At 38.4% G+C, this 27,192-nt stretch overlaps 1 protein-coding gene across 1 annotated transcript in view; it reads left to right on the top strand.

Annotated features, from left to right (window-relative positions):
- LOC106878814 (polyamine-transporting ATPase 13A3) overlaps window positions 1-27,192 on the top strand; it is a 164,873-nt gene that overhangs the window by 117,682 nt on the left and 19,999 nt on the right. Inside the window, exons 17-29 of the mRNA XM_089357562.1 lie at window positions 1,052-1,159; window positions 5,313-5,469; window positions 6,215-6,329; window positions 7,812-7,936; window positions 8,302-8,468; window positions 13,134-13,247; window positions 14,190-14,269; window positions 15,784-15,936; window positions 17,562-17,658; window positions 19,846-19,918; window positions 21,558-21,708; window positions 25,981-26,126; window positions 27,033-27,121. Coding sequence (XP_089213688.1) covers window positions 1,052-1,159; window positions 5,313-5,469; window positions 6,215-6,329; window positions 7,812-7,936; window positions 8,302-8,468; window positions 13,134-13,247; window positions 14,190-14,269; window positions 15,784-15,936; window positions 17,562-17,658; window positions 19,846-19,918; window positions 21,558-21,708; window positions 25,981-26,126; window positions 27,033-27,121 — 1,575 coding nt within the window. The remainder of the gene's footprint in view (window positions 1-1,051; window positions 1,160-5,312; window positions 5,470-6,214; window positions 6,330-7,811; window positions 7,937-8,301; window positions 8,469-13,133; window positions 13,248-14,189; window positions 14,270-15,783; window positions 15,937-17,561; window positions 17,659-19,845; window positions 19,919-21,557; window positions 21,709-25,980; window positions 26,127-27,032; window positions 27,122-27,192) is intronic.

The following is a 27,192-nucleotide window of genomic DNA, read 5'->3' as shown; positions in this document are numbered from 1 at the left end:
GCACATGCACATGTACACACACTCACAGATACAAATATGACTGCACACATACATGCACACACACACCTACCCTGGCTTTAGTGAGGTCGCTAAGCAGCTTGCAAGACTAGACTCCTTCCATTGTGTCGGCTCTAATGTAGAGGGTGTTGGCTTATGCCTGGTGTTAGGGACAGGTGTCTTGCTGTAGGGAGGGGGGGGGGAGGATACATGGCTTACGCAGTTGGAAAAGGGGAGAAAATGGTGGAGATGATGAAGTCATAGGATGCACCCTTAATGTACAAGAGGGTGAATGTGAGGGGGATGAGGATGGAGGAACAGGTGAGGGGGCAGAGGATCAGGTAAGTTTGCAAGAGTGTGATGTTAGCAACAGGTGAGGGAGAGAAATATAGGGATATGGGTGGTGGAGTGAATGGCAAACAAGGAAGGGGGCATGGTCAGTGGTAAAGTAGAATCAATATAATCTCTCTCAATATATTACTGTTATTTGTGGCTGTGTAGTAAGAAGCTTGTTTCTCAACCACATGGTTCTGAGTTCAGTCCTACTGTGTGGCACCTAGGGTAAGTGTCTTCTACTATAGCCTCAGGCCAACCAAAACTTTGTGAGTGGATTTGGTTGAAGGAAACTGAGAAAAACCCAAAGCCCATTGTATATATGTGTGTGTGTGTATGTGTCTTTGTGTTTGTGCATGTCCCCCACCACTTGGGGACAACTGGTGTTGGTATGTTTACATCCCTGTAACTTAGCGGTTCAGCAAAAAACATCAATAGAATGTGTATCAGACTTGAAAAGAAATAAGTATGGGGGTTGATTCATGCAACTAAAAATTCTCCAAAGCAGTACCCTAGCATGGCTGCAGTCTGATGACTGATAAAAGATAAAAGATTTTTAAACCTTGGCAAAATGAAAAACAGTCATCCCTGATAGGATTTCAACTCAGAATATGGGATATAAAACTTTTTATTTTTGTGTGTTACCATTTCTATAAATTGTCTACAACTAATGTAATAAAATAATAAAAATAACATTTATTTTGTTTCACTGTATTTTTAGGAATTGAAAGAACCTGGAGAAGAAGAGACACGTTTTGATATGATGGCACCAACTATTGTTGCGCCAAGATCATCCCCTCTAAATGGAATCAACAGAGATTCTTCAGAGGTAGGTTCAATGGCTCAAAAGAATCACATTACAGTACTGCTTACTTATCAGGGATAGTGATACTGCCAACACCCCCCACCCCCAACGTTCAAATCCATGGTTCACTTACTGTGCTTGCAAGGCTTCATCAATCAAGAAGAGGTAGAAGCTTTTGTGAAGGAGTTCTTCACATTGAAGGACAAGAACTGGTATCTGTGTGGGATCAAAGAACTGGCAGAAAGGTGGCTTCAGATGGTGCAACATGATGACCTCTACTTTGAATGCCAGTCTGCTTTTGTTTTAACCTGACGAATAAAACAAATAAGTTACCTAAATGTTGCAAAACTTTTGACTCAACACAATATATATATATATATATATATATATATATATATATATATCATCATCATCATCGTTTAACGTCCGCTTTCCATGCTAGCATGGGTTGGACGATTTGACTGAGGACTGGTGAAACCGGATGGCAACACCAGGCTCCAATCTAATTTGGCAGAGTTTCTACAGCTGGATGCCCTTCCTAACGCCAACCACTCAGAGAGTGTAGTGGGTGCTTTTACGTGTCACCCGCACGAAGGCCAGTCAGGCAGTACTGGCAACGGCCACACTCGAAATGGTGTCTTTTATGTGCCACCCGCACAAGAGCCAGTCCAGGGGCACTGGCAACGATCTCGCTCGAAAATCCTACGAAGGCCAGTCAGGCTGTACTGGCAACGGCCACGCTCAAAATGGTGCATCTTATGTGCCACTCACACAAGAGCCAGTCCAGGGGCACTGGCAACGATCTCACTTGGCTTGCCCGGTCTTCTCAGGCACAGCACATTTCCAAAGGTCTCGGTCAGTAGTCATCGCCTCGGTGAGGCCCAATGTTCGAAGGTCTTGCCTCACCACCTCAGCCCAGGTCTTCCTAGGCCTACCTCTTCCACAGGTTCCCTCAACTGTTAGGGTGTGGCACTTTTTCACGCAGCTATCATCATCCATTCTCACCACATGTCCATACCAGCGCAATCGTCTCTCTTGCACACCACAACTGATACTTCTAATGTTCAGCTTTTCTCTCAAGATACTTACACTCTGACGGGTATGCACACTGTCATTACACATCCAACGGAGCATACTGGCTTCATTCCTTGCGAGCTTACGCATGTCCTCAATATATATATATACAGGCGCAGGAGTGGCCGTGTGGTAAGTAGCTTGCTTACCGGCCACATGGTTCCGGGTTCAGTCCCACTGCGTGGCACCTTAGGCGAGTGTCTTTTACTATAGCCTAGGGCTGACCAAAGCCTTGTGAGTGGATTTGGTAGACGGAAACTGAAAGAAGCCCGTCGTATATATGTATATATATATGTGTATTTGTGTGTCTGTGTTTGTCCCCCCAACATCACTTGACAACCGATGCTGGTGTGTTTACGTCCCCGTAACTTAGCGGTTCGGCAAAGAGACCGATAGAATACTAGGTTTACAAAGAATAAGTCCTGGGGTCGATTTGCTCGACTAAAGGCGGTGCTCCAGCATGGCCACAGTCACATGACTGAAACAAGTAAAAGAGTAAAGAGTAAGATATATATATATATATATATATATATATATATATATATATATATATATATATATATATATATATATATATATTATTAATAAATCTGAGGGTAGCAAAAAAGTTTGGCTTACCATTAAAAGTCTGGCTTGAACAGCAACTGAAAAATGTAGTGTTGAGACTGCCTATTTAAGGTGACTTTTTCCACTTAGCTTATGGAATCCTTACTCAATATCATGATCCACATGTTTGGCTATTCTAGAAACAGCTGTAAAGAGACTCTATCTGTCCATATTCTCTATATGTTTTTTCGAGTGATGCCAAATGTTTTGGTTTCTCATTTTATATTTTAATATATATATATATATATATACATATATAGATATATATATGTATGTATGTATGTATGTATGTATATATATATATATATATATATATATATATATATATATATATATAATAAAATGTAAATATTTGGATAAAATGTATGAGATGTGTCCCTCAGGCCCTCACATTCTTTACACATAGATGTATTTATTTATTTATGTATGTATACTGTACATATTTACATTATATCCTAAAAAAAAAACCAGAAGACCCTTCAAATTTTAACCTAGTTATCTTCTAGTAACAACATTGTTTGGTTTGGTTGTTGAGTGGAAGACATTTGTATAGTTAACAAAAGAAACGACCCACAACTGAAACAGCTGGTGTGAATCAATTTTTATAGATTTAATCCAAGTCTCACAGCGAAAAAGAAAGAAACACAGATATTTACTTTTCAAATGTCAGCATTAATTTAAGCCCTACATTTTATACAATAAGGCTTCTTGAGTATTTGATATGGTGTGTGTGGGGATTGTGTGTCTATGACAGCAGCTACACAAAAGCACAGAGGATGGATGATTCCTCTCTGTTTTTCTTTTCTGAGACAAATAACAGAAAGATAAAGTAAAAAAGAAATTTCAAAAAGTGAAGGGATAAATAAAGAAAATCAGTACTCAAGTTAACACTCACACGCACATACATATGAGCACACTTCATACATACAGACATATACACATACACACATGTGTACATGTGTATGCTGACACATGTACACATGCACTCACAGAGAGTCTTCAGTGATGCATCAGTATTAATAATAACGGCTTCCTAGTTTTAGCACAAAGCTAGCAATGTTAAAGGACAGGGTTTGTAGTCGATTACATTGACCCCATTATGTGACAGGTGCTTATTTTATCAACTCCGAAAGGGTGATTGGCAAAATTGACTTTGGGGAATTACATCAGAACGCAAAGAGTTGGTAAAATACCACTAAGCCTTCTATCCAATGTGCTAACAATTTTGCCACGAGAACAATGGATGAAGTATAAATTACAAGTATAAATTTGTAATGTATATATATATATATTTGTAGAAATACATAAATCTGGAGGAAAAGCACACTCTAAGATGCAGAGCAGTTACTATTATAGTGGGGTAGGCTGGTTTATGGGGTTACCCTGGGTTTCTCACTTGTAAGGAGTTTAGACTTACGGCTGGAATTCGCATGGCGGCACCACAACTGGAAACCAGTAGCTAAGGCCAAAGGGAGACAATCTTTTACCTTCATGGTGCTTTGGTGATTGCAAGATGGCAGCCTGGCCAAAGATCAATGGACAATGGCAGATAATCACCTAGGGTTTTACCCTTAAAAATGAGGCTTTTTCTCCTCCATATTTTAAAGAAGTCTCATGCCAGCAGTGTTTAGGGTCTGAAGATACACGATAAGGCTAATCTTCTTATGAGTGAGAAACCCAGGGTAACCCCATAAACTGACCTACCCCACTACAATATGTATATATATATATATATATATATATATATATATATATATATATATATATATATACATACACACACACACACACACACATGCATATATGGGTACAGGACGTCACCAACGGTGCAAATAACATGAAATACATAAACAAATGAGTAAAATATGTAAACAATGAGAAAAAAATAGAAAACAGGACAAGTTAACACAGAGAAAAGACCTTTCATCAATTGTCGGCTACACATTGTCAACAGGGAACATAAGATGATGACAAAGGTTCCAGTTGATCTGATCTACAGAAAGATCTGTTCATAGAATTAATGTGCAAGTAACTGAGCACTCCACAGACACACGGACCCTTAATGTAGTTCTCAGGGAGATTCAGTGTGACACAGAATGTGCCAAGGCTGGCCCTTTGAAATGCAGGTACTACTCACTTTTGCCAGCTGAGCTGACTGGAGTAATGTGAAATTAAGTGTCTTGCTCAAGGACACAATATACCACCTGGAATTGAACTCATGACATTACAACCATGAGCTGAATACCCTAACCACTAAGCCACATGCCTTCACCAATCTATATTTAGATACACTATGTCTATGTTTGAAAACAATTATGTAAAGATCACTGACGGAATACTTTTGATTGTAGGTCTAGTGGTTCAGATCTGGCCTTGGGTTAAACAGCATCAGCAATGAGAGTTTCTCATAATTAAAATACCATCAGTTAAGTGTTCAGTTATTTTAATTTTTAATTCATTATTTGTTTCTTATATTTTGGTTCTATCTCTTTTACAGATTTCTGATCAAGAAATTGGTATCATACGCCAGTTCCCTTTCTCATCTCGACTGCAACGTATGTCTGTGATAGCCCGTAAAATTACTGCAAAGAATTTTGAAATTTATACTAAAGGTTCTCCAGAGATGGTGGCATCTCTTTGCCAGCCTGAAACAAGTAAGAAAACTTTTGACTTTGTCTTGAAATATTTTAAGATATATATAAATTACTCAGTTTGTCCATAAGTTGTTATTTCAGGAGAAGTACCTCAGTAACTGGCCTATCCAGAATGTATCTACATTATATATGATACATAGATGGCTATTTTAATTTAACACTGCCTCAATTGTGTACACCTGATTTTTATTCAGCTGGGCAGCTATTTGCAACATCAGTGAATGCTTTATTCATTGTTTCTTGTATCAGAGGTTACACATTCTTGTTGGAGCATGTGGCTGGCTGTGAATATGCTCCATTGAAAATGCCTAAAATTGGTGAAATTGCATCATTCTCAATGGTCAACCAAAGCTTTGTGTGTGAATTTGGTTGACAGAAGCTGACAGAATCCTGTTGTGTATATATGTGTGTGTGTGTATGCATGCTTGTGTGAGTGCACGTATGTGTGTTACTGTTTTCTTGCTTTGTCTTTGGTTGTTAGTTGTAAACAAATGCTACCATCATGCCAGCAGAGCCCTTCATTTCCAATTTATCATGAAATATGCCTGAGTCATGAGGAATATTACTTTACTTGGAAACAGGTAAGGGTTGGCAGCAGGAAGGGCATCCAGCCATAGAAAATCTGCTTCAATAACAAATTCTGTCCAACCCATGAAAGCATGGAAAAGTAGACATTAAAACAATGATGATGATGACGTTTTCATGTTCTTGGTTTTTTTTAAAAATATGTTTTTAATATTTTCAGTTCCTTATAACTTCCAAGAAGTGCTTATTAAGTTCACCAAATCTGGCTACAGGGTCCTTGCATTTGCCTATAAACCTATTAAATTAAATTACATGAGAGTTCAAAGGGTTACACGGTAAGCATTCATACATTCCTGTTTATACAGTAACTACTTACTCATATTAATTTGTTAATTAATGATATCAACTAATTAATTGTATTAATTTGATGAATTATCTGGGAGAGATTGCTATATGTTGTATGTGTTTAAAATATGATGCTGTATGCCAGTGAAATATATACTGTGAGATAAATGTTATATATACATGCACATAAGTGCAGGCATATCTGTGTGGTAAGAAGCTTGCTTCCCATTCACATGGTTCTGGGTTCAGTCCCACTGTGTAGCACTTTAGGCAAGTGTCTTCTGCTATAGCTTCAGATCGATCAAAGCCTTGTGAGTGGATTTGGTAGATGGTAGCTGAAAGAAGCCCACCGTGTGTGTTTGTCCCCCAACACTGCTTGACAACTGGTGTTGGTGAGTTTATGTCCCTGTAACTTAGCAGTTTGGCAAAAGAGATCAATAGAATAAATATCAGGCTTAAAAAGAAAAGACAACTGGTATTGATTCATTCAACTAAAACTTCTTGCTCCAGCATGGCCACAGTCAAATGACTGAAATAGGTAAAAGATAAAAGCTAAGTGGCTTTGATTATAGCCCTGGGCTGACCAAGTTCTCACACATACATGCACACTCATACACATAAACAAACTCACACACACATACACACTCACATCCACAAGCTAAAATGAGGAGCCAATTTAGAAGATTTGGTGAAGAATCCATGGAAGACCATTGTGTAACAATCCAGGATATTGCTCACTAAGTGAGAATAAGCACAGGATCTGGGCATTCCATTGTAATGGAGGATTTTTGCATGCAGAGAATGTCAGTAAAATTCTTCCCCAAGGTGCTGGTGGAGCAGCAGAAGTAACTTTGCAGGGAAATTGCTCAGGACATGCTGGACTGTGCAAACCACGACCCAGACTTTATGAAGACATGAGTTTATGGTTTCTGTTTAATGCGTTTGATCATCTTGCATAAAAATGAAAATCTGATGAGCACGCACTACACATCTGTACTCTAGGAGTATCAACCAGGAACTGATGCATCCTTCCAGTATGAAAATTTTCACATATACACAGGCAAGGTAGTGTCTCTTCCCACCCAAAGGATTTTGCTCATGTGGCATTAGTTTTAGAGGGGAAAAAAATCAAGTCAAATATTTTTTTATTGCACCTCATATATACACACACACACATATATTTCATTTGTACATATCATGTTTGTGCATATTTGGGTATATATATATATATATATATAGTATACACACATACCTGCACACACACACACACACACACACACACACACACACACACACACACACACACACACACACACACACACAAACACACACATAGATGTATAAGTTGAGTGATATTGTCTGTGAGAGAGTAGTGGTTCTGTCTTTATAGAACTTGGTAATAAAGTAAGACTTGTTGTCCACACTGTTATTACTATATTTCATTGTAAAAGAGTTTCTTTTAACTGTTAAAGGGAACAAGTAGAGAAAGACTTACAGTTTGTTGGCTTGATAGTCTTCGAAAACCGCCTTAAAGATGAAACAGCACCAACAATTGAAGTACTCAACAGTGCCGAGATCAAAACTGTAATGGTTACAGGTGAGGTATTTCATTATAGCTTCATGGTTATATATTTTGTTGTTATAATATTTTTATTTTGTATTATTCATATTGTGAAGGCATGCGGCTTAGTGGTTAAGATGTTGCACTCACGATTGCTAAATTGTGGGTTCAATTCCCAAACCGAGTTGCATGTTGTGTTCTTGAGTAAAATACTTCATTTCATGTTGCTCTTGTCCACTCAGCTGTCAATGAGTAACTCTGCTCTGAAATCCTTCTTCATATTTTAACTCACACTATTGCCCAGCCCATGCCAGCATGGAAGGTGGATGTTAAATGATGGTGATGATATTTAAGTTTTAATATTTAATTATTAATTAATTTTTTTCCTAACCGTTTTTCAGGTGACAACATGTTAACCTCTTTATGTGTAGCTCGAAAATGTAACATGGTTGATTGTAATGATCAAATAATCCTAGTTCAAGCTTTCAAGACAGCAGATGATACTCCCACCTTGGAATTTGTTTACACAGAAGAAAAAGACCGGAAAGTTAAAGAAGTAACAGCTACTGTAAGTTTTTACTGTATCATTTAATTTTTAAAAAATTAAAGCAAAATCTGCAATCAGAACAAATGGATGACAGTCTAATGTCTGCATTTAGTTCAAAGGAAAGCTTCTTGAGTAACATCAATAAGTTTGGTTTCCATGAGGAATTGGTAGGGTAGACAAATCCCTCTCACCAATTTTTCATGTTAGAGGCCCTTCATTTCAATCTAGAGAAATTGGTGTGTTCAATAAATGGCTGAATAAAGAATTAATAATTATTAACTGCTTAGGGCCAGATGTGGCTGTGTGATTAAGAAGTTAGCTTCCCAACCACATGGTTTTGGGTTCAGTCCCACTGTGTGGAACTCTGGGCAAGTTTCTTCTAAGGCACAAGTGTGGAAGTCTGGTCAAGCAGTTTGTTTCCCAATCACATGGTTTCAGGTTCAGTCCCATTGTGCGGATCTTTGGGAAAGTATCTTCTGCTATAGCTTCAACCAACCAAAGCCTTGTGAATGGATTTGGTAGATGGAAACTGAAGGAAGCCTGTCGTATATTCAGTCAATTTTGTAATCAGGTGTGTCTACTTACGTGTGTCAGCTTCAGGTTTTAGGGTTGTTTGTTGGGTTTCACAAAAGAATGTAGATAGATATAAAGGTTAGTTGTAAAGCAGATATGTCAGGTCTAGTTGTTGTTGATCTTATTTAGCTTTTTTGATGGGAATGTGGAGGCTATAGTTGAAAGTTCAGCTCAGCATTTAAACTTTTGTAATTAGGTGTGGTTATTTAGGTATGTCAGCTTTTAGGTCATGGGGTTTTTAAGGGTTCAGCCAGCTGATTTCTTTACTTGTTGTTGGTGTTATTTAGAGATATAAACCTGTTTGTCTTTGGAAAGTGGAGGTTATAAGTGAAGCATGTATAACTGTATGGTTAGATGTATCAACTTTAAGCTATGGTGTTGTTAGCATAGAAATCTTGTGCTTTAATGTTCACAAAAGTATTAGGTTGTCTGGAAAGTTTGTGCCGATTTTTAAAGGAAAGAAAAAGGTCAATAAATACTTGCCATTACATTTTTAATCAACCAAATACGAACCATTTTGTTGCACAATGCGTCTCTATCTTTACTTTAACTTGAAAATACCCTTTTCCCAGAATTGGGGTGGATTCATGGCAAATAAGTTGAAAGGTAAGCTACTATAAATCGGCATGAACTTTCCGGACAACCCAATATGTTGGTAAGTATAAAGGTTTGTTGCACAGCAAATTTCTCACTATTAGTGCATTATTGATTATAAACCAAGATGAACTTGAATGTACTAGAGTCCTTTGATGGCTTAGCAGGTTGAAACTTGGATGTCACTGTCAAAACTTTTTTCATTAAAGAATAATATATATATATATATATATATTCTTTTTGGAACTGTGGATCTTGAGTCAGGTGACAACACTACAAATAATAGCATATAAATATTGGACTAAAACCCTTTGGATTGAAAAATTTGAAGGCTGCCTGCAAGACTCAATCCTGTTAATATGATAGACTTTCTACTATCAGACCAAAGCCATCCTTTGAATTTCTACATGCACACATAGACACATACACACACACAATAATTGTTTTCATTATCCCCCATTTCAATAAATAACTGTTTAACTTGTGTGTGTATGTATGTATGTGTGTGTGTGTGTGTGTGTGTTGTCTGAAAGGTACATCTAGTGAGATTGTAGAGATGCTTGAACGGAAACGTGTTGATATATGTTGCATACAAGAGGTAAGGTGGAGAGGAGCTTCAGCCAGAGTCCTCACAGGCAAAGCACATAGGTATAAACTCTTCTGGAAAGATGATAGTGATGAAATAGTGAGTATGGGCATACTTCTTGCAGAGAAATGGGTGGATAAGGTCATAGAGGTAGTGAGGGTGTGCAATAGAGTACTTAAATTCAGGCTAGTCTTGCAGAATGACATAGCTACAATTATCTCTGCCTATGCCCCACAAGCGGGCCTACCAAATGAACAGAAGGATCACTTCTGCAGGCTACCTCAAAGACAAGTGATAATGATCTCATCTTTGTGGCTGGAGATTTTAATGGGTGTGTCAGACAGTAACCTGGTATCTTCCATGGTGTATGTGGGGACCATGGAGTTGGTACCAGAAATGACGAGGGAACTAGGCTCCTGGAGTTCTGTGATGCAAATAACCTATTAATCTGCAACACCAACTTTATGAAGCCAGCTAGCCACCTGATAACCTATCTATCAGGTGACTCTGCTAGCCAGATTGATTTCATTCTCACCAGATAGCGAGATGCATGGTTGCTCTTAAATACAAAGACCCTCCCTGGTGAAGAATGTACCCCCAGCATAAACTAATTATTAGTGACTTTAGACTTGAGACCAGAAGGATTCCAAAAAGCAAACCAATTTGGAAAAGAAGGACTTGGAAGCTTAAGAACCCTTCACATGATCAGAGGTTTAGGGATATCTTTACTGAGAAATTTGATGATAGGTAGGAAGAGCTACAGTCCTGTGATATAGAAGGCAGCTGGGAATTCCTGCAAGACAGCTTGCTGAGTGTGACAGACCAAATCTGTGGCTGGTGCAAAGTCCTTTCAAGACCTAGAGTAACATGGTGGTGGAACAATACTGTAGACAGGCCACTAAAGCAAAGAAACAGGCTTGGAAGGCCTGGAAGTGTGGGGTAGTGGGAGAATGTATCAGATAGCCAAAAGGGAAGCTAGGAGACAGGTATATATAACCAAGGGTATAGCAGAAAAGAAGAAATTTTCTAATGTTCAGCAACGTGAGGACCAAAGAACTGAAGTATCTCAGATTGCAAGATAGTGTGTGAGAGAAAATTGTGATGTCGTAGGAGAGAAATGTGTCGGCATCGATGATAGTGCCCTTGCGTTTAATGATTCTGCAAAAAAGAGGCTTGGAGAGGCCATTATGAAAGACTGCTGAATGTGGAGAATGAATGGGAAGGAGGAGAGTCTGCCAATTGAGGGACCAGCTATCTGAATTGACAGTACCCTGGTAGATAAAGCAATTAAGGATATGAAGACAGGAAAAGCACCTGGCCCATCAGGAATCACTACTGAGATGCTTAAAATATCAGGCGCTGTGGGTCTTGTATCGTAAATCAGGTGGTTCATGAAGGAGTCATACCCAATGACTGGTGTAGCAGCACCATAGTCACCTGCTATAAGGGTAAAGGTGATGCTTTAGATAGAAATAACTACAGACGTATCAAATTATTGAACAGGTGATGAAAATCACAGAGAGGGTCATAGCCCAACTAATTTGGGAGAGAGTTGGCCTAGATGAGATGCAGTTTGGTTTCGTGCCAGGCAGAAGCACCACTGATGCTATATTTCTGGTAAGGCAAAACTGCAGTGGAAATATCTAGCCAAAAATAAACCTCTGTACTTGGCTTTTGTTGACTTGGAGAAAGCCTTTGACGGGGTCCCCCAATCGCTTATCTGGTGGTCAATGTTGAAACCGGGGATAGAGGAGTGGTTGATAAGCGCTGTACAAGCCCTGTACAGGGATGTTGTCAGTATAGTGAGGGTTGGCAACAAGTATAGTGAGGAATTCCGAGTAGAAGTAGGGGTTCACCAAGGATCAGTCCTCAGCCCCTTCTTGTTCATTATAGTCCTTCAGGCAATAACTGAGGAATTCAAGACAGGCTTCCCCTGGGAGCTCCTCTATGCTGATGACCTTGCTCTAATAGCCAAGTCACTGCCAGAACTAGAGATGAAGTTTAGGGTGTGGAAGCAAGGTCTAGAATTGAAGGGCCTTAGGGTTAACCTAGCAAAAACCAAAGTCTTAGTAAGTAGGAAGGCAGTCAAATCACAAACCCCTTCAGGTAGATGGTCCTGCTCGATCTGTAGAAAAGGCGTGGGTAGAAACTCCATACAATGTACCCGGTGTAAGCTATGGACACATAAGAGGTGCAGCAATATCAGAGGAAGGTTAACCAGGAAGATAGTTTTTGCATGTGGTAGATACACAGTGGCAAAAAACACTGAAGATGTACAGAAAAGAGATACCCTCACATGCCAGGGGGAGAAACTAGAAGTAGTTAATAGTTTCCATGTGTTGAGTCAAGTGAAACCAATATCATAGCTGTGGCCAGTACCCCTTGACTGGCTCCAATGCTAGTGGTACATAAAAAGCACCATCCGAACATGGCTGATGCTAGGTCTGCCTGATTGGCTCCTGTGCCGATGGCATGTAAAAAGCTCCATGTGAACGTGGCTGATGCCAGTACTACCTGACTGGCTCCTGTGTCAGTGGCATGTAAAAAGCACCATCTGAATGTGGCATTAGGAAGGGCATCCAGCTGTAGAAACATTGCCAGATCAGATTGGAGCTTGGTGCAGCCGCTGGCTCTCCAGACCTGTCAAACCATCCAAGCCATACCGCCATGGAAAACAGATGTTAAATGATGATGATGATGATCATCATCATCATCATTAGAACATTATTCTCACTCATTTTACATCAAGTGAAACCAATCTACTAAATAAATTGATGAGTAACATCATTTTATTAGTCATACTGTTTTATGCATTAGTTTTGTCTGAAACTATTATTCTCTATTTTATCAGTGATATCCTATGTTGTGATGTTGGTTATAACTATCATTACCAATGTTTGTTACAATGACATCCCTTCTCTTTTTTATTTTAGGTTGGCAGTACCACCTCGATTCATATAGATGAAGACAGTCAACGTTTCCATTTTGCTGTGACTGGCGATTCATGGAGTTTAATCAGGGATTATTTTCCTGATGTTCTGTCCAAAGTAAGATACATCTGAAATATATACATCACTAGATATATAACACCTTTCTTTAGATAAATTCTTACCATTTCAAATATATTTCTTGTAACTTATTGTTAGTGACAGAAGCAACATTAGTTCAAGATAGCAATCTGTGTCTCATACTTAAAGCAGATATTTTGTCGAAAGCCTGAAAACTGCAGTATTCATTTTTAGAAAGAATCTCTTATAGATGCGTAGAGCTGTATCAGTAACTGACATAAATTGTCCACCAGCAGTTATACCATTGCTAAATATGTATTTCTGCTTCCTTGAGCATCATCAGTAGCAAATATCCATTGGCAACCATATGCTAAGACAAATTTAGCATCATCTGATATTAAAGAAACAGTGTTTGAAAAATCACTGACTTCACGATCATGTGATCTGGTAGTCTCAGCTGTGGCGATAGCAAGTGATTCTTTTCCCTGCTAGTGATGAAATGAAGAGTGCTTATATGCACCAAAAGCCCATATCAGAGTTTCTGTCATGGTAATTATTGCAATAATTCTGTTATAACACAACACCCACGTTTAAGTAGGGATAAATATTACCTTTTTCTATATTAATACAGCTTCTGTCACTAATAATTAAGTATTTATTGTTTCATCAAAGGAATATTAAAGTCTGTAGTTATTTAACTGAGTTTCCTCCCTGTGCATCTTTACAGCTCAGTTTATAAACTTCAACTCTCTCAGTACAAGAGTCATCGATAAGCAATTAATTGAGAATATACTAAGAGACATGAGTAGTCAAACTGTGATTCTGATTGCCATAACATTTCTAAAACTATAAACATTCAGTTTGAAGATATTTTTGCTGTATAGATTAATTAGCACGTCATAAGAATTACCATTGCATGTTTTGCTGCTCATATATTTGTCTTTGCGTGTATTCATATTTATATTTCTTATTTTTTTTCAGTTGGTGGTTCGTGGTAAAGTGTTTGCAAGAATGGCTCCGAAACAGAAAGCTCAACTGGTTGAAGTACTGCAATCATTAGGGTTAGTGGACATTGATGAACCCCCACCTCCACCTCATCCCACCTCAATAGGGTCATATTAGTATATTTTATATTTTTTGTTGTTGGTGGTGATGTTTACTTTCAGTTTTTTGTTGTTTGGCCCCAGGTAAATCCCAAAATTAGCAAACCTATGCTCAAAGACATTTTGTCATGCCAATTTCACCTTTTCCTTCAGGAATAATGATAAGCATAAGCATAGCTATGTGGTTAGAAATTTCACTTCTCAACCACATTGTTTTGGGTTCAATCTCAGTGCATGACACTTTGGGCAAGTGTCTTGGCAGGCTAAAGACTAAAGTAAGCGAACTTAAAAGATGGAAACTGAAAGAAGCTCATATATATAAATGTGATCCGGGCATCCGAATGTAGAAAGTTGGTAAGCTTCAAGCAGTGAGTGGCAGATATAGAGAACAAAAAGGGTACAGTATACTATAAGAAACAATAACAATTCAGTTAAATTCACTTCTGGGGGAGTCGATAAAATGAGTACCAGTTGAACACTGGAATTCTACCCCCTCCCCTGAACTTGCTGGCCTTATGCCTATAGTAGAAATGGTCATTATTATTATTATTATTATACCAACATAGATGAACCGATACCAAACTGATGGGAATGGTTTTAACTGAAAAATATATAAAAATATAAAATGAAATAATTTCTGTTTTATTATTATTATTGAGTGAGAGAGCAGCACATGCCATCAAAGTGACACTGGGGTACAAATATACAAAGCACAATATACCCATCATGTCTACACATCTAATTATGGTACACCAGGCATCACAACCATGTGTACGCAACATGGTGATCTCATATCAAGATAAACAGCACATAAACTTGCAGGTGGAACCTAGTTAGAATTTTCTTCGGGTCAAGTAGCCTGTCTTGCTCAAAAAGTCACTGAATAAGGGTTGTTTAAGGATGTTGAATGTTTCGAGAGGTGAATTATTTATACCCCAAAGAATTCCTCTCAACACTTGGTTATGATGTGCCCCACCACTGCTCATGATCAGAGATGCACATATTGTCAGCCACCAAGGGACAAGCTCAACTGGTTAAGGTCAAACAATTGACAAGCAAATCTGTGGTATTGAGCAGAATATTTGCTGTAGCCCATATTATTATTATCATCATTATTATTATTAATGTAGTGAGCTGGCTGAATCATTGGCATGCCAGGTAAAATGCTTAGTGGCATTTCGTCTGTCTTTATGTTCTGAGTTCAAATTCCACTGAAATCATCTTTGTCTTTCAACCTTTCAGGGTCGGTAAATTAAGTACCAGTGAAACACTGGGGTCAATGTAATCGACTAGTCCCCTCCCCCAAATTTCAGATTTTGTACCTATATTGGAAAGGATTATTATTATCCTTTTGAAGTCTTTCTAAATATTTTTGGATTTGCTTCCTTGCCAATTTACATATTCTTCTTTGTATTTTGGCAAAAGACATGTATTTCACATGTATTTATTATTCTTACTTTCTTCTTTTTCAGTTACTATGTAGGTATGTGTGGTGATGGCGCCAATGATTGTGGTGCTCTCAAAATTGCCCATGCAGGTATTTCATTATCAGAAACTGAAGCATCAGTAGCATCAGCGTTCACTTCAAAAATTCCAACCATCGAATGTGTTCCAACCGTTATCAAGTAGGTGTCTTTTGGTATCTTTTATCTTTCATTTTTTTGGGTTTTTTTTTTTTACTTGTTTCAGTCATTGGTCTGCAGCCATGCTGGGGCACTGCCTTGAAGGGTTCAATCCATTTGTTCTCAACCAGGGTCCATATGGCCCCTGAAAGTCCATATGGCCCCTGAAAGTCCATAGATTTTTGAGGGTTCATACAGCAAAATAGTAAATTGGGGATCCACAATAGAAGTTTAAGGGGCTCTGAAAAAATTTTGGCTTAGATGTACATATTGGTATGTATTACAAGAAACAGCTAGATTTCTTTCTCTAATGTTTTACATAGTTCAACCTACACAAATTAATGTGTGAAAAACAAACTAGGAATTTTGAAAGAAGTTTGTATACCACTAGTTTTTAAACACCAAATGGCTAGGGGTGGTCTACCAGAATAAAATAGTAATCAAAGGGGTCTATAAGTAAAAAATGGTTGAGAACCCCTGCTTTAGATGTATGCATTGGTATGTATTGCAAGAAACAGCTAGGTTTTCTTTCTCTAACATTTTACATAGTTCAAACTACACAAGTTAATGTGTGAAAACCAAAATATGAATTTTGAAAGAAGTTTTGTATAAAACTAGTTTTTAAACATCGAATGGCTATAGGTATTCACCTGTATTAAATAGTAATCAAAGGGGTTCATAGATTTAAAAAATGGTTGAGAACTCCTGCTTTAGTCGAGCAAATCAACCCCAGTACTTCTTTTTTAAGTGTGCTACATTACATTTCAATCTATTCAAACTTCAGCTGTTATCAAGGGCCTTATATACATGCATACTTAAATAGTTACAGATTGGATACAAACAGGGTACTTTATTAAGGTTAGTGTTCTTAGGTGGCCACTAATACATATGGATAAGGTCCTTATTTAAGTGGGTGCAAGGAAGTAACCTTAACTTCATCTTTTATCTTTTATTTGTCTCAGTCATTGCACTATGGCCATGCTGTGGCACCGTCTTGAAGGGTTTAGTTGAACATATTGATGCCGTGGCTTATTTTTTAAAGTCTGGTATCTACTCTCTTTTACTTAACTGCTAAATCATGGGGATGTAAACAAACCAGCACCAGTTGTCAAGCAGTGGTGGAAGACAAACACAACACACAGAAATACACAGATAGACATACATACACACATATATATACAAATATGATGGGCTTCTTTCAATTTCCATCTATCAGATCTACTTGCAAGGCTTTGGTTGGCCCAGAGCTTTTGTAGAAGGCATTTTGCCCAAGATGCTATGCAGTGGGACTGAACTCAAGGCCACATGGTTGAAGCAAGTTTCTCAACCACACTTTCACACCTGGAAGAAGCAGCTGTGTTCCAGGCCTTTGCAGGCTCTCCCAGACAGACGACATTTTATAGGTTAATGTTCTTAAAAGACTGCAAGTTACAGCTTCAGGAAATTCACGAGTTTTGTGGGAATTCCAGAACATGTGGTTAAGCTGGTGTTTGCATGCATGAGTTAATTGTCAAGCAAAATTCCACCTGTTTGAATTAACTTCTCTGATGAAATGTGTTTTTTACCATGATTAAATTCAAAGAAATACCCCTAAAATTTATCAACACTGCGTATATTCTTTCTTTCAGACAAGGTCGTGCATCCCTCGTTACTACATTTGGAATCTTCAAATATATGGCTTGCTACAGTCTCATTCAGTCCACTTCAGTTCTTATCCTATACAAGGTGAGTTTATGGCATTTACTAAAACATCTTAATACTCACAGTTTATCATATGTAATCTCTACAGGCATAGCTGTCATCATCATTATCATCATCGTCATCATCATCATCATCATCATCATCATCATTTAATGGCTGTTGTCCATGCTAGCATGGTTCAATGGTTTGACCAGGACTGGAAAGCTGGGGAGCTGTACCAGACTCTGGTCTGATTTGACATGGTTTTTACAACTGGATGCCCTTCTTAACACCAACCACTCCAAGAGGGTAATAGGTGCTTTTATGCGCCACCAGCAAGGGTGCCAGTTGTGCAACACAAGTATCTGCCACAACTACGATTTCACTTGGCTTGATGGGTTTTCTTCTCAAGCATGGTATATTACCAAAGATCTAAGTCATATGTCATTGCCTCCATGAGGCCCAATGCTCAAAAGATACTCAAAAGATGCATGACACTGACATCGAACACATTGCCTCTGTGAGGCCCAGTGCTCGAAAGGAGCTAGATGGTGGTTAAGCTGTGTGGTTAAGAAGCTTGGTCTTGGGTTCAATCTCACTGTGTGCAACCTTGGACAATCGTCTTCTATAGTCCCAGGCTGATCAGAGCTTTGTGACTGGAGTTGGTAGAGGATAATTGAATGAAGGTTGTCACTCATACATATATATATATATATATACACATATACATACATACACACACATGCATACACTTACACACACACACACACACATACACACACACACACATATATATATATATATATGTACATATATACATACACACTCACATGCACACACACATATATTTTTCACAGTATCACACAGTATTGACCTGACCATCAGATGCTGCTATGCATCACTAATCGCAATGTGCTACCAATTCAGTCTTGAAATTGCCATTCTTTTCCATCTTTACCCAAATTGTTTAACTAAATTGTCTTCCCATCACCAAAGAGGCTTTCCGAGTGACCTTTTCCAGTCTTTTTGATACCACTCTGCAATTTGCACAGATCCACCTGTTGTCTGTGAACTTTGCAGCAGTTTGGCCAAGCAACGCTTGTACTTTAGGTACTCTGAGATCAACTTATTAACTCCACTCCTTTCTCAAATAACACACACACACACACACACACACACACACACACACACACACACACACACACACACACACACACACCCATGAAGTGTGTTCAATAAATATCTGACTTGATTTTTTTCCCCCACCAAATCTAATGCTACGTAGGCAAAATCCTTTGGGTGGGAGGTGATGCCACCCTTCCTGTGTATGTGTGAAAATTTTCACACCAGTAGGCCACATCAGTTCCTGGCTGTTAAACTTAGAGTACAGACGTGTAGGGTATGCTCATTGGATTTTCATTTTCACTGAACACGTCAAGCAGAAATATTGCATCAAGGTTTGCCAGTTTAGTGATACTGAAGCTCAAACCATCCAGAAGATTCAACAGAAATACTATAGTGAAATATACCTATCATTGTTTGCTGAAAAGGTCTAATAAGGCTCAAATATGTACAGAGTTGTCACTGTGTCTCCAAGACTATTCTTCCCTCTCACTGCATTGCCTATTTCCGTTTTCTCCCTTGCTTACAAGTTCAGTCTTGATTAACTCTTTTGTTACCATATTTCTGTTGAAATATGCTGCCTTTGTTTCAATTCATTTTTAATGTAATAATAAAGAATTTAATAAAATAACTTTGCCATTAAAAGGAATTTTTGAGAGAGGGTTTTCATTTAGACCACTTTAAAACAGTAAGTTTTTTTCATCATAGAAGTATCAACGGTTTCAGGTTGGTTGATATCAAAAGAGTGAATTAAAGTTATTAGAGGCACAGACATAGCTGTATGGTTAAGTAGTTTGCTTCCAAATCATGTGGTTTCAGGTTCAGACCCGCAGCAGGGCACTTTGGGCACCTGACTTCTACTACAGCCTGACTGACGAAATCCTTGTGCATAGATTTGGTCAACAGAAACTGAAAAGAAGCCTGTTATTTATGTGTGTCTATTTGTATATATATTTGCATATATATATATATATATATGTATATATATATATATATATATATTTCATTTATAATATATATATATATATATATATATATATATATATATATTTATTTCATTTATAATATATATATATATATTTATTTATTTGATCTCTATTTTGTTTCCAGATCGCCTGTAACTTAACAGACATTGAATTTCTCTACATCGATCTTTTCCTCATCTTGACCCTTGGAGTTACATGTACGTAATTATTTTGCTTTTATAACCTTTTCCCCTTTCTGTAGTTAACCTAGTCTCTCACAAAGTGAAAAAAAAAAAAAGATAAAATTCCATTCCTAGAGCTACACATACATTCAGATAAACAGTCAATCCTAAATTATGGAGATTCTCATCAGACCATACTATTTTATGAGCATTTCCCTTTTTATAAACAATGGTGTGTGATTTAAGAAAATTTGGCTGCTTTTTCTAATAGCTTGAATGATTGTGTAGAACAGTGGTGGAGAAACTGTGGCTTGTAGGAAATTTTTTAGTAAGGCAGCCTACCTGAAAATGAGCCATATCTCAGGTGGCCTACTTCCCAATAAATGCTGCTCATGCCTGGTTTAGAAGCTCTCTCGTTAGTTTGTCTGTAATAAGGTATTTCAGCAAGGTACAAATTGGTATTTTAATCCTTTAACATTCAGATTACTCTGTTAAATGTGATGTTTATTTATTCACATTATTTTGAATTAATCATGCATTATCTCAAAGCATCAAGAGTTTGATGATGAGGTAATTTATTTTTAGAATGACATAGTAGAGTAGGTGTGAGGGGCCATATCTGGTCAGTTTGAACATAAAGCATGTAGAATATTTTGGCTGGATATGACTTCTTTAAATGGTAAAGAGTTAAGCAGCAGAAGCAGATTCTGTTGAATTATTGAGAAATTTATTTTTTTGGTATTGATAAATTCATTTTACCTGTCATAAATAGAATACTACCAGCTTCCTAGCCATAAACATATTTCTTTCTCACCCTCTGAATACCACAACAGATGCTGGAGGGAAGCCTCAACTCAAGCTTTTCGCAGGAGTTCTCTTCGATCTCTTGAGAGATTCCTTTAACTTGCAAAATAAGTAACTCTAAATAGGTACTATAGTGAAGTGCAATCTACCTAATTCTAAACTGGTCCTGTTCTACTCTAAATAAGGCTATATCATTCAGTGTGCGCTTCCTTTTTAAAAACAGTAGTGTGTGATTTGAGGAAACGTGGCTGCTATTTCTATCTGATTTTACTGATGCTGTAGGGCAAAGAACCTTATCACTGAGATAAAGCAGTGAAACTTACTTATCTGGGTCTTCCAAAACTTACATTTTAGAGAATGAGGTAAGGTTGTGGTCAGCTAAGTATGACATAACAAAGTGGATTAAAAGATTTTCTTTGAAATTAAATTGTTTCAGGTTCAGTGCTATTGTGTGGCACCTTGATCAAATGACTTCTTCCAAAGCCTTGAGTTGAAGAATACAATTTGAATTTGTAAAAACTGCATAGAAGCTTCTTCTGTTCATGGGTGATAAATTTAATTCCTCCACCAAGTTAATATGACCACCTTGTCCTCTGGTACCTTTTGTGGAGTCTACTCTGTTGTAAGCATTCTTGCCAGATCTTTGGTCAGAAGTTACTTTTCCACCAAATTTTTTAGAAGTCTTAAAAAAGATCATGGATGCAAATCTTCTCAATCATTAAAGTTTTATTTGTTGTTATTTTTCATTCCTGATTGTGGTTTTTATTTTACTTTATAATTGGTCCTTGTTATGTCTGCTCATCCATCATACTTGTGATAAATAAAGAAACAGTTATTAATTAATAATTAATAATGGTAATTATTATTTCAGTTGGACGCACCGATGCCTACCCTGAGATTTCAAAGGAGCTTCCACCATCCAGCTTAGTCAGCTTTCCACCTGTACTGTCACTCGTCTTTCAAACCATCGTACAGATCCTGATACAATTAATCTGTTTTATCTCTGTCTATAATCAAGGCTGGTAAGTACACTATCAATTGATTAGTTATCTATAATAGACTATTTTCACATCAGCTCTAACTATATATTGTTAACCACCCAACCGTAACAAACCATTTTCACAACAATATACTGTAAGCATTGGTACTGGTGCCACATAGAAAATATTGGTGCTGGTGCCATGTTTTTACATTGGTGCTGGTGCCATATAAAAACACTGAGAATGATGTCATGTAAAACCACGGTGATAGTGTCTTTTAAAGAACACTCAGTACACTTTGTAAAGTGGCATTAGGAAGGGTATGCAGCTGTAGAAACCAAGCCAAAACAGACTATGGGACTTGGTGTGGTCCCTGGCCTTGCCAGCTCCTGTCAAGCCATCCAACCTATGCCAGCATGGAAAATAGATGTTAAATGGTGATGCTGATATTGTGAACTACCCAATCATGACAGACCATTTTCACATCGGCCCTATATTTTTTTATGGGATCTGGGGGAAGGAGCAGTACCTTTGGTCTTGGCTGGCTCTCTGATTCCATTAATGTTACTTTTAAAACTTTACAAATCAACATCTCTCAGAACCCAAAAATGTTGGCATTCTGGGAAGGAAGAAATGGGTATAATGAGTAGTGTGGGGTTTGTGGTGTTGTCCTCAGCAAGATTGATAAGAGAAGGAGAATCGAGTAGGACAGGAATTACTTGAATGAAAGTAGGATGAGTCCAGTCAATTCTAATAATTAGAGGCCATTACAGTACTAATAAAAAAGACAAGAGAGAAAGAGAGGAAACATTTTTTCACATTCAGAGTTGCTGAAGTATGGAATAAACTACCCACATCAGTAGTTGCTGTCAGGATACTGCATCCTTCAAAACTTCATGCTTCCTGAAATTCAGCAACAGTTCATTCGAGGTACCCCACTTTTTTTTAAACAACTTATTTACTGTTCACTTCTTGTGCATTATTCTATGTACTGTTCATGCGTTTTTGGCTACTTTTTCTGATGAGTTGTATACAATAAGTTCATTATTATTATAGCATGCTGGAGGCTGGAGCATGTCTGTGAGTAACTGAATACCATTCAGCTGAATGTGTAACAGCAGTACCACCACCACCATCACCACCACCACTATCCCAGATGTGAAAGAAATAGTAGCCGCTATGTAGTCATTCATTCTGTTAGCAATACTGGCCAACTCTTCATCCATTCACACTAGAGAAGGACCCCCTTCAGTCATGAGAGTTCCCCTCCAAGGCACAAGTCTGGGCGAAGTTGTTTATGGAAAACTACCAGCCATCCATGCCTACCAGCCTCCCTTCTCCATACCACTAATGTTATCCATTGGAAAAGGAAAGGCTGATACAGTTTGGCACCATTGGCGTTGCAATTCATTTCTACAACTGAGTGAACTGGAGCAACATAAAATAAAGTGTCTTGCTCAAGAACTTCAACACACAGCCCAGTCCAGGAATGAAACTCATTACCTCATGATTGTGAGCTCGACGCTCTAACCACTGAGCTGAGCAAGTAGAACAATTTATTCACAGATCATCATCATCATCATCATCGTTTAACGTCCGCTTTCCATGCTAGCATGGGTTGGACGATTTGACTGAGGACTGGTGAAACCGGATGGCAACACCAGGCTCCAGTCTGATTTGGCAGAGTTTCTACAGCTGGATGCCCTTCCTAACGCCAACCACTCAGAGAGTGTAGTGGGTGCTTTTACGTGTCACCCGCACGAAAACGGCCACGCTCGAAATGGTGTCTTTTATGTGCCACCCGCACAAGCCAGTCCAGGGGCACTGGCAACGATCTCGCTCGAAAATCCTACAGGAGCCAGTCAGGCGGTACTGGCAACGGCCACGCTCAAAATGGTGCATCTCATGTGCCACCCGCACAAGAACCAGTCCAGGGGCACTGGCAACGATCTTACTTGGCTTGCCGGGTCTTCTCACGCACAGCCCATTTCCAAAGGTCTCGGTCCGTAGTCATCGCCTCGGTGAGGCCCAATGTACGAAGGTCTTGCCTCACCACCTCAGCCCAGGTCTTCCTGGGCCTACCTCTTCCACGGGTTCCCTCAACTGTTAGGGTGTGGCACTTTTTCACGCAGCTATCCTCCTCCATTCTCACCACATGTCCATACCAGCGCAATCGTCTCTCTTGCACGCCACAACTGATGCTTCTAATGTTCAGCTTTTCTCTCAAGATACTTACACTCTGACGGGTATTCACATTGACATTACACATCCAACGGAGCATACTGGCTTCATTCCTTGCGAGCTTACGTATGTCCTCAGCAGTTACAGCCCATGTTTCACTGCCATGTAGCATGGTTGTTCGTACGCATGCGTCATACAGTCTGCCTTTTACTCTGAGTGAGAGTCCCTTTGTCGCCAGCAGGGGTAAGAGCTCTCTAAACTTTGCCCAGGCTATTCTTATTCTAGCAGCTACACTTTCAGCGCACCCACCCCCACTACTAACTTGGTCGCCCAGATAGCGGAAGCTATCGACTACCTCTAGTTTTTCACCCTGGAATGAGATAGAAGTTGTTTCCTGTTTGTTTGCAGTCTTTATTGCACCTGAACATCTGCCACAAACAAAAACTAACTTGCTAGTTAACCTGCCTTTGATGTTGCTGCACCTCTTATGTGTCCATAGCTTGCACCGGGTACATCTTATAGAGTTACTACCTACTCCTTTTCTACATACTGAGCAGGGCCATCTACCTGAAGGGGTTTGTGTTTTATCTACCTTCCTACTTATTAGGATTTTGGTTTTAGCTAGGTTGACTCTAAGGCCCTCAGATATTAAAAAAAAAAAAGAAAAGAATAGTCGTGACTGGAATACTTTTGTTACTTGGGTGTTTTGTATTTAAATGTGGATAAAATTTCATGCACAGTTAAGATTTCACCCCTCAATCTCTTTGAGCAATTTCAAATTTGAACTTTACAAGTCAAGTGAACAAGTGTTTAAAACATTGCTAAAGTTACTTCCCTTTAACATTTACTTGAATGTACAACCTCTATTTTAGTGCACTTTACAGCTGCATACATGGCTGTGTGGATAAGAAGTCTTAGGTTCAATTCCACTGCACAGAAATTTAGGCAAGTGTCTTCTACAATAGCAGCTCTGAGTGGTTGGGAAGCAAGCTTCTTACCATACAGTCATGCTTGCGTCTGTTGACATTCTGAAGCTTCTTATTATTGTAAAACACTAACCTGATATTTACATTCCTTAATGATATTATGACTGGTTGCTCTACACTTTGCAAGACTCATGGAACAAAATATTTCTTACTTGGAAAACAGTTAAGGGTTGGCAACATGAAGGGCATCCAGCTGTAAATGAGAAAAAAAAATGTTCAAAAATATATTGTTCATTGAATGTCATTTGTCATCATCATCATTATTTTTCCATGTTTGTATGGATCAGACAGAATTTGTTGAGGCAGATTTTCTATGGCAGGAAACCCCTTCCTGTTATGAACCCTCAATATCATATTTCCCAAAGCCAGGAAAATTAGTTTACAAGCATCATGTGGTATCAAAACAAGGGCACACACATACACACACACAAAACACATACACAATGGGTTTCTTTCAGTTTCCATCTACCAAATTCACTCACCAGGCTTTTGATTGTCCCAGACCTCTAAAAGACATTTGTCCAAGGTGCTACAAAGTATTATTGAACCTGATCCCACATGGTTGAGAAGCAAGCTTGTCAATGACACAGCCATGCCTGCCCAATATATAAATTTATATTCTATATTCTGTTGGGGCAAGCGAAAGCGAAATCGTGATGGCACCTGTACCAGTGGAGCACTAACAGCACCGTCTAAGCATGATCGTTGCCAGAGCAGCTGTCTGGCTTCCGTGCCGGTGGCACGTAAATGGCACCATTTGAGCTTGATCATTACCACCGTCACCTTCCTGGCACTTGTGCCAGTGACATGTGAAAAGACATTCGAGTGAGATCGTTGCCAGTGCCGCTGGACCGGCTCCTGTGCAGGTGGCATGTAAAATACACCATTTCAGGAGTGGCCGTTGCCAGTACTGCCTGACTGGCCTTCGTGCCGGTGGCATGTAAAACCACCCACTACACTCTTGGAGTGGTTGGCGTTAGGAAGGGCATCCAGCTGTAGAAACTCTGCCAAATCAGATTGGAGCTTGCTGTAGCCACCTGGTTCACCAGTCCTCAATCAAATCGTCCAACCCATGCTAGCATGGAAAGCGGACATTAAACGATGATGATGATGATTATGATTATATATAAAAAAATTCCTTTTACAGGTTTATACCATTTGAACCAAATGAAGAGGAAGAGTATGTGTCATATGAAAACGCGGCAATTTTCTTGAGTTCTTCTTATCAGTATATCATTATGGCAGTTATTTACTCAAAGGGTCGACCTTTCCGGAAATCAATATTCTCTAACTGTAAGTATATCATTAATACCAGGGCTTGTTTTAAGTCAATTAGATTTGTTTAAATTGGTCCTTGTACCAAGAGAGGGTCTTGTACACATGCTCAGGTGGAGAACACTATGATGAATTAAACATTTCTTAAAATTTTTATTGCTTTGTGTATTTACTTAACAATGCCTTTAACAGTCACACCAAGTGAAGTTTTCAAAACAAAATCCGATTAAAACATACTTACAGTCAACAATTTCACAAGAGAGAATAAATAATTTAGCAATGCTATCTCTAGAAAATGACATCACAAAAAATCATTGACTCTGAAATGATTTTGATAGACTTCTTGGATAAAAAATCCAGAAAAGTCTGTTTTTAAAAGGCCCATTCACAAACAGTATGTCAGTAATTATCTTGACTTATAACAAAACATTAAAACTTTCATACGAGCTTTCAGTTTTTAGTCTATCATTGTGACTAAAGGTGGATCCTCAACACCTCAATACTTTTTAGCTGGAACTGGCATACTACACAAAGCATAGAACATCAATTTTCAACTTTAGTTGGGGAGAGAGCCCCACTCACACTTCCTTGCACCAGTCCTGGCTAATACCATATTTTCCTTTTGCTTCTTGGTCCTATTAAATTGATCTTTCTTTATAATATTTGTATTGATTGCTATGTTGTCAAAGAGTAGAATTTATACTTCCAGTGTATAGTACCTAGAACTGTGTTGAATTCTCGGTGATCTCTTTTATTTTTTTATTTTTTACGTTTTTTCAGTCATTGGACTGCAACCATGTTTGGGCACCCCAAAAAATCCCCCTCCCAGTAGTAATAGGTGTTCAAAAATAAAAAAACTAATTGACCATTCCAAGTATCACTTAATCTGTTTTAATCTGTTTGTTGCATTTGTTTCTGTTATAGATTTTTTCTTGGTGAATGTTTTCCTCGCTTTTCTTGCTACAATCTTAATTACTGTCTATCCATTTCAAGAATTAGCTGATCTTTTTGAGGTAAGTAAACATTAGTTTATTATTATTATTATTATTATTATTATAATTATTATCAAAGATGGCAAGCTAAC

The sequence above is a fragment of the Octopus bimaculoides genome, chromosome 9, assembly GCF_046866305.1.
Source record: "Octopus bimaculoides isolate indiv1 chromosome 9, ASM4686630v1, whole genome shotgun sequence".
In the NCBI taxonomy this organism is placed as follows: Eukaryota; Metazoa; Mollusca; class Cephalopoda; order Octopoda; family Octopodidae; genus Octopus; species Octopus bimaculoides.
The sequence above is the reverse complement of the archived record's forward strand: the minus strand, read 5'-3'. Positions and strand labels throughout refer to the sequence as shown.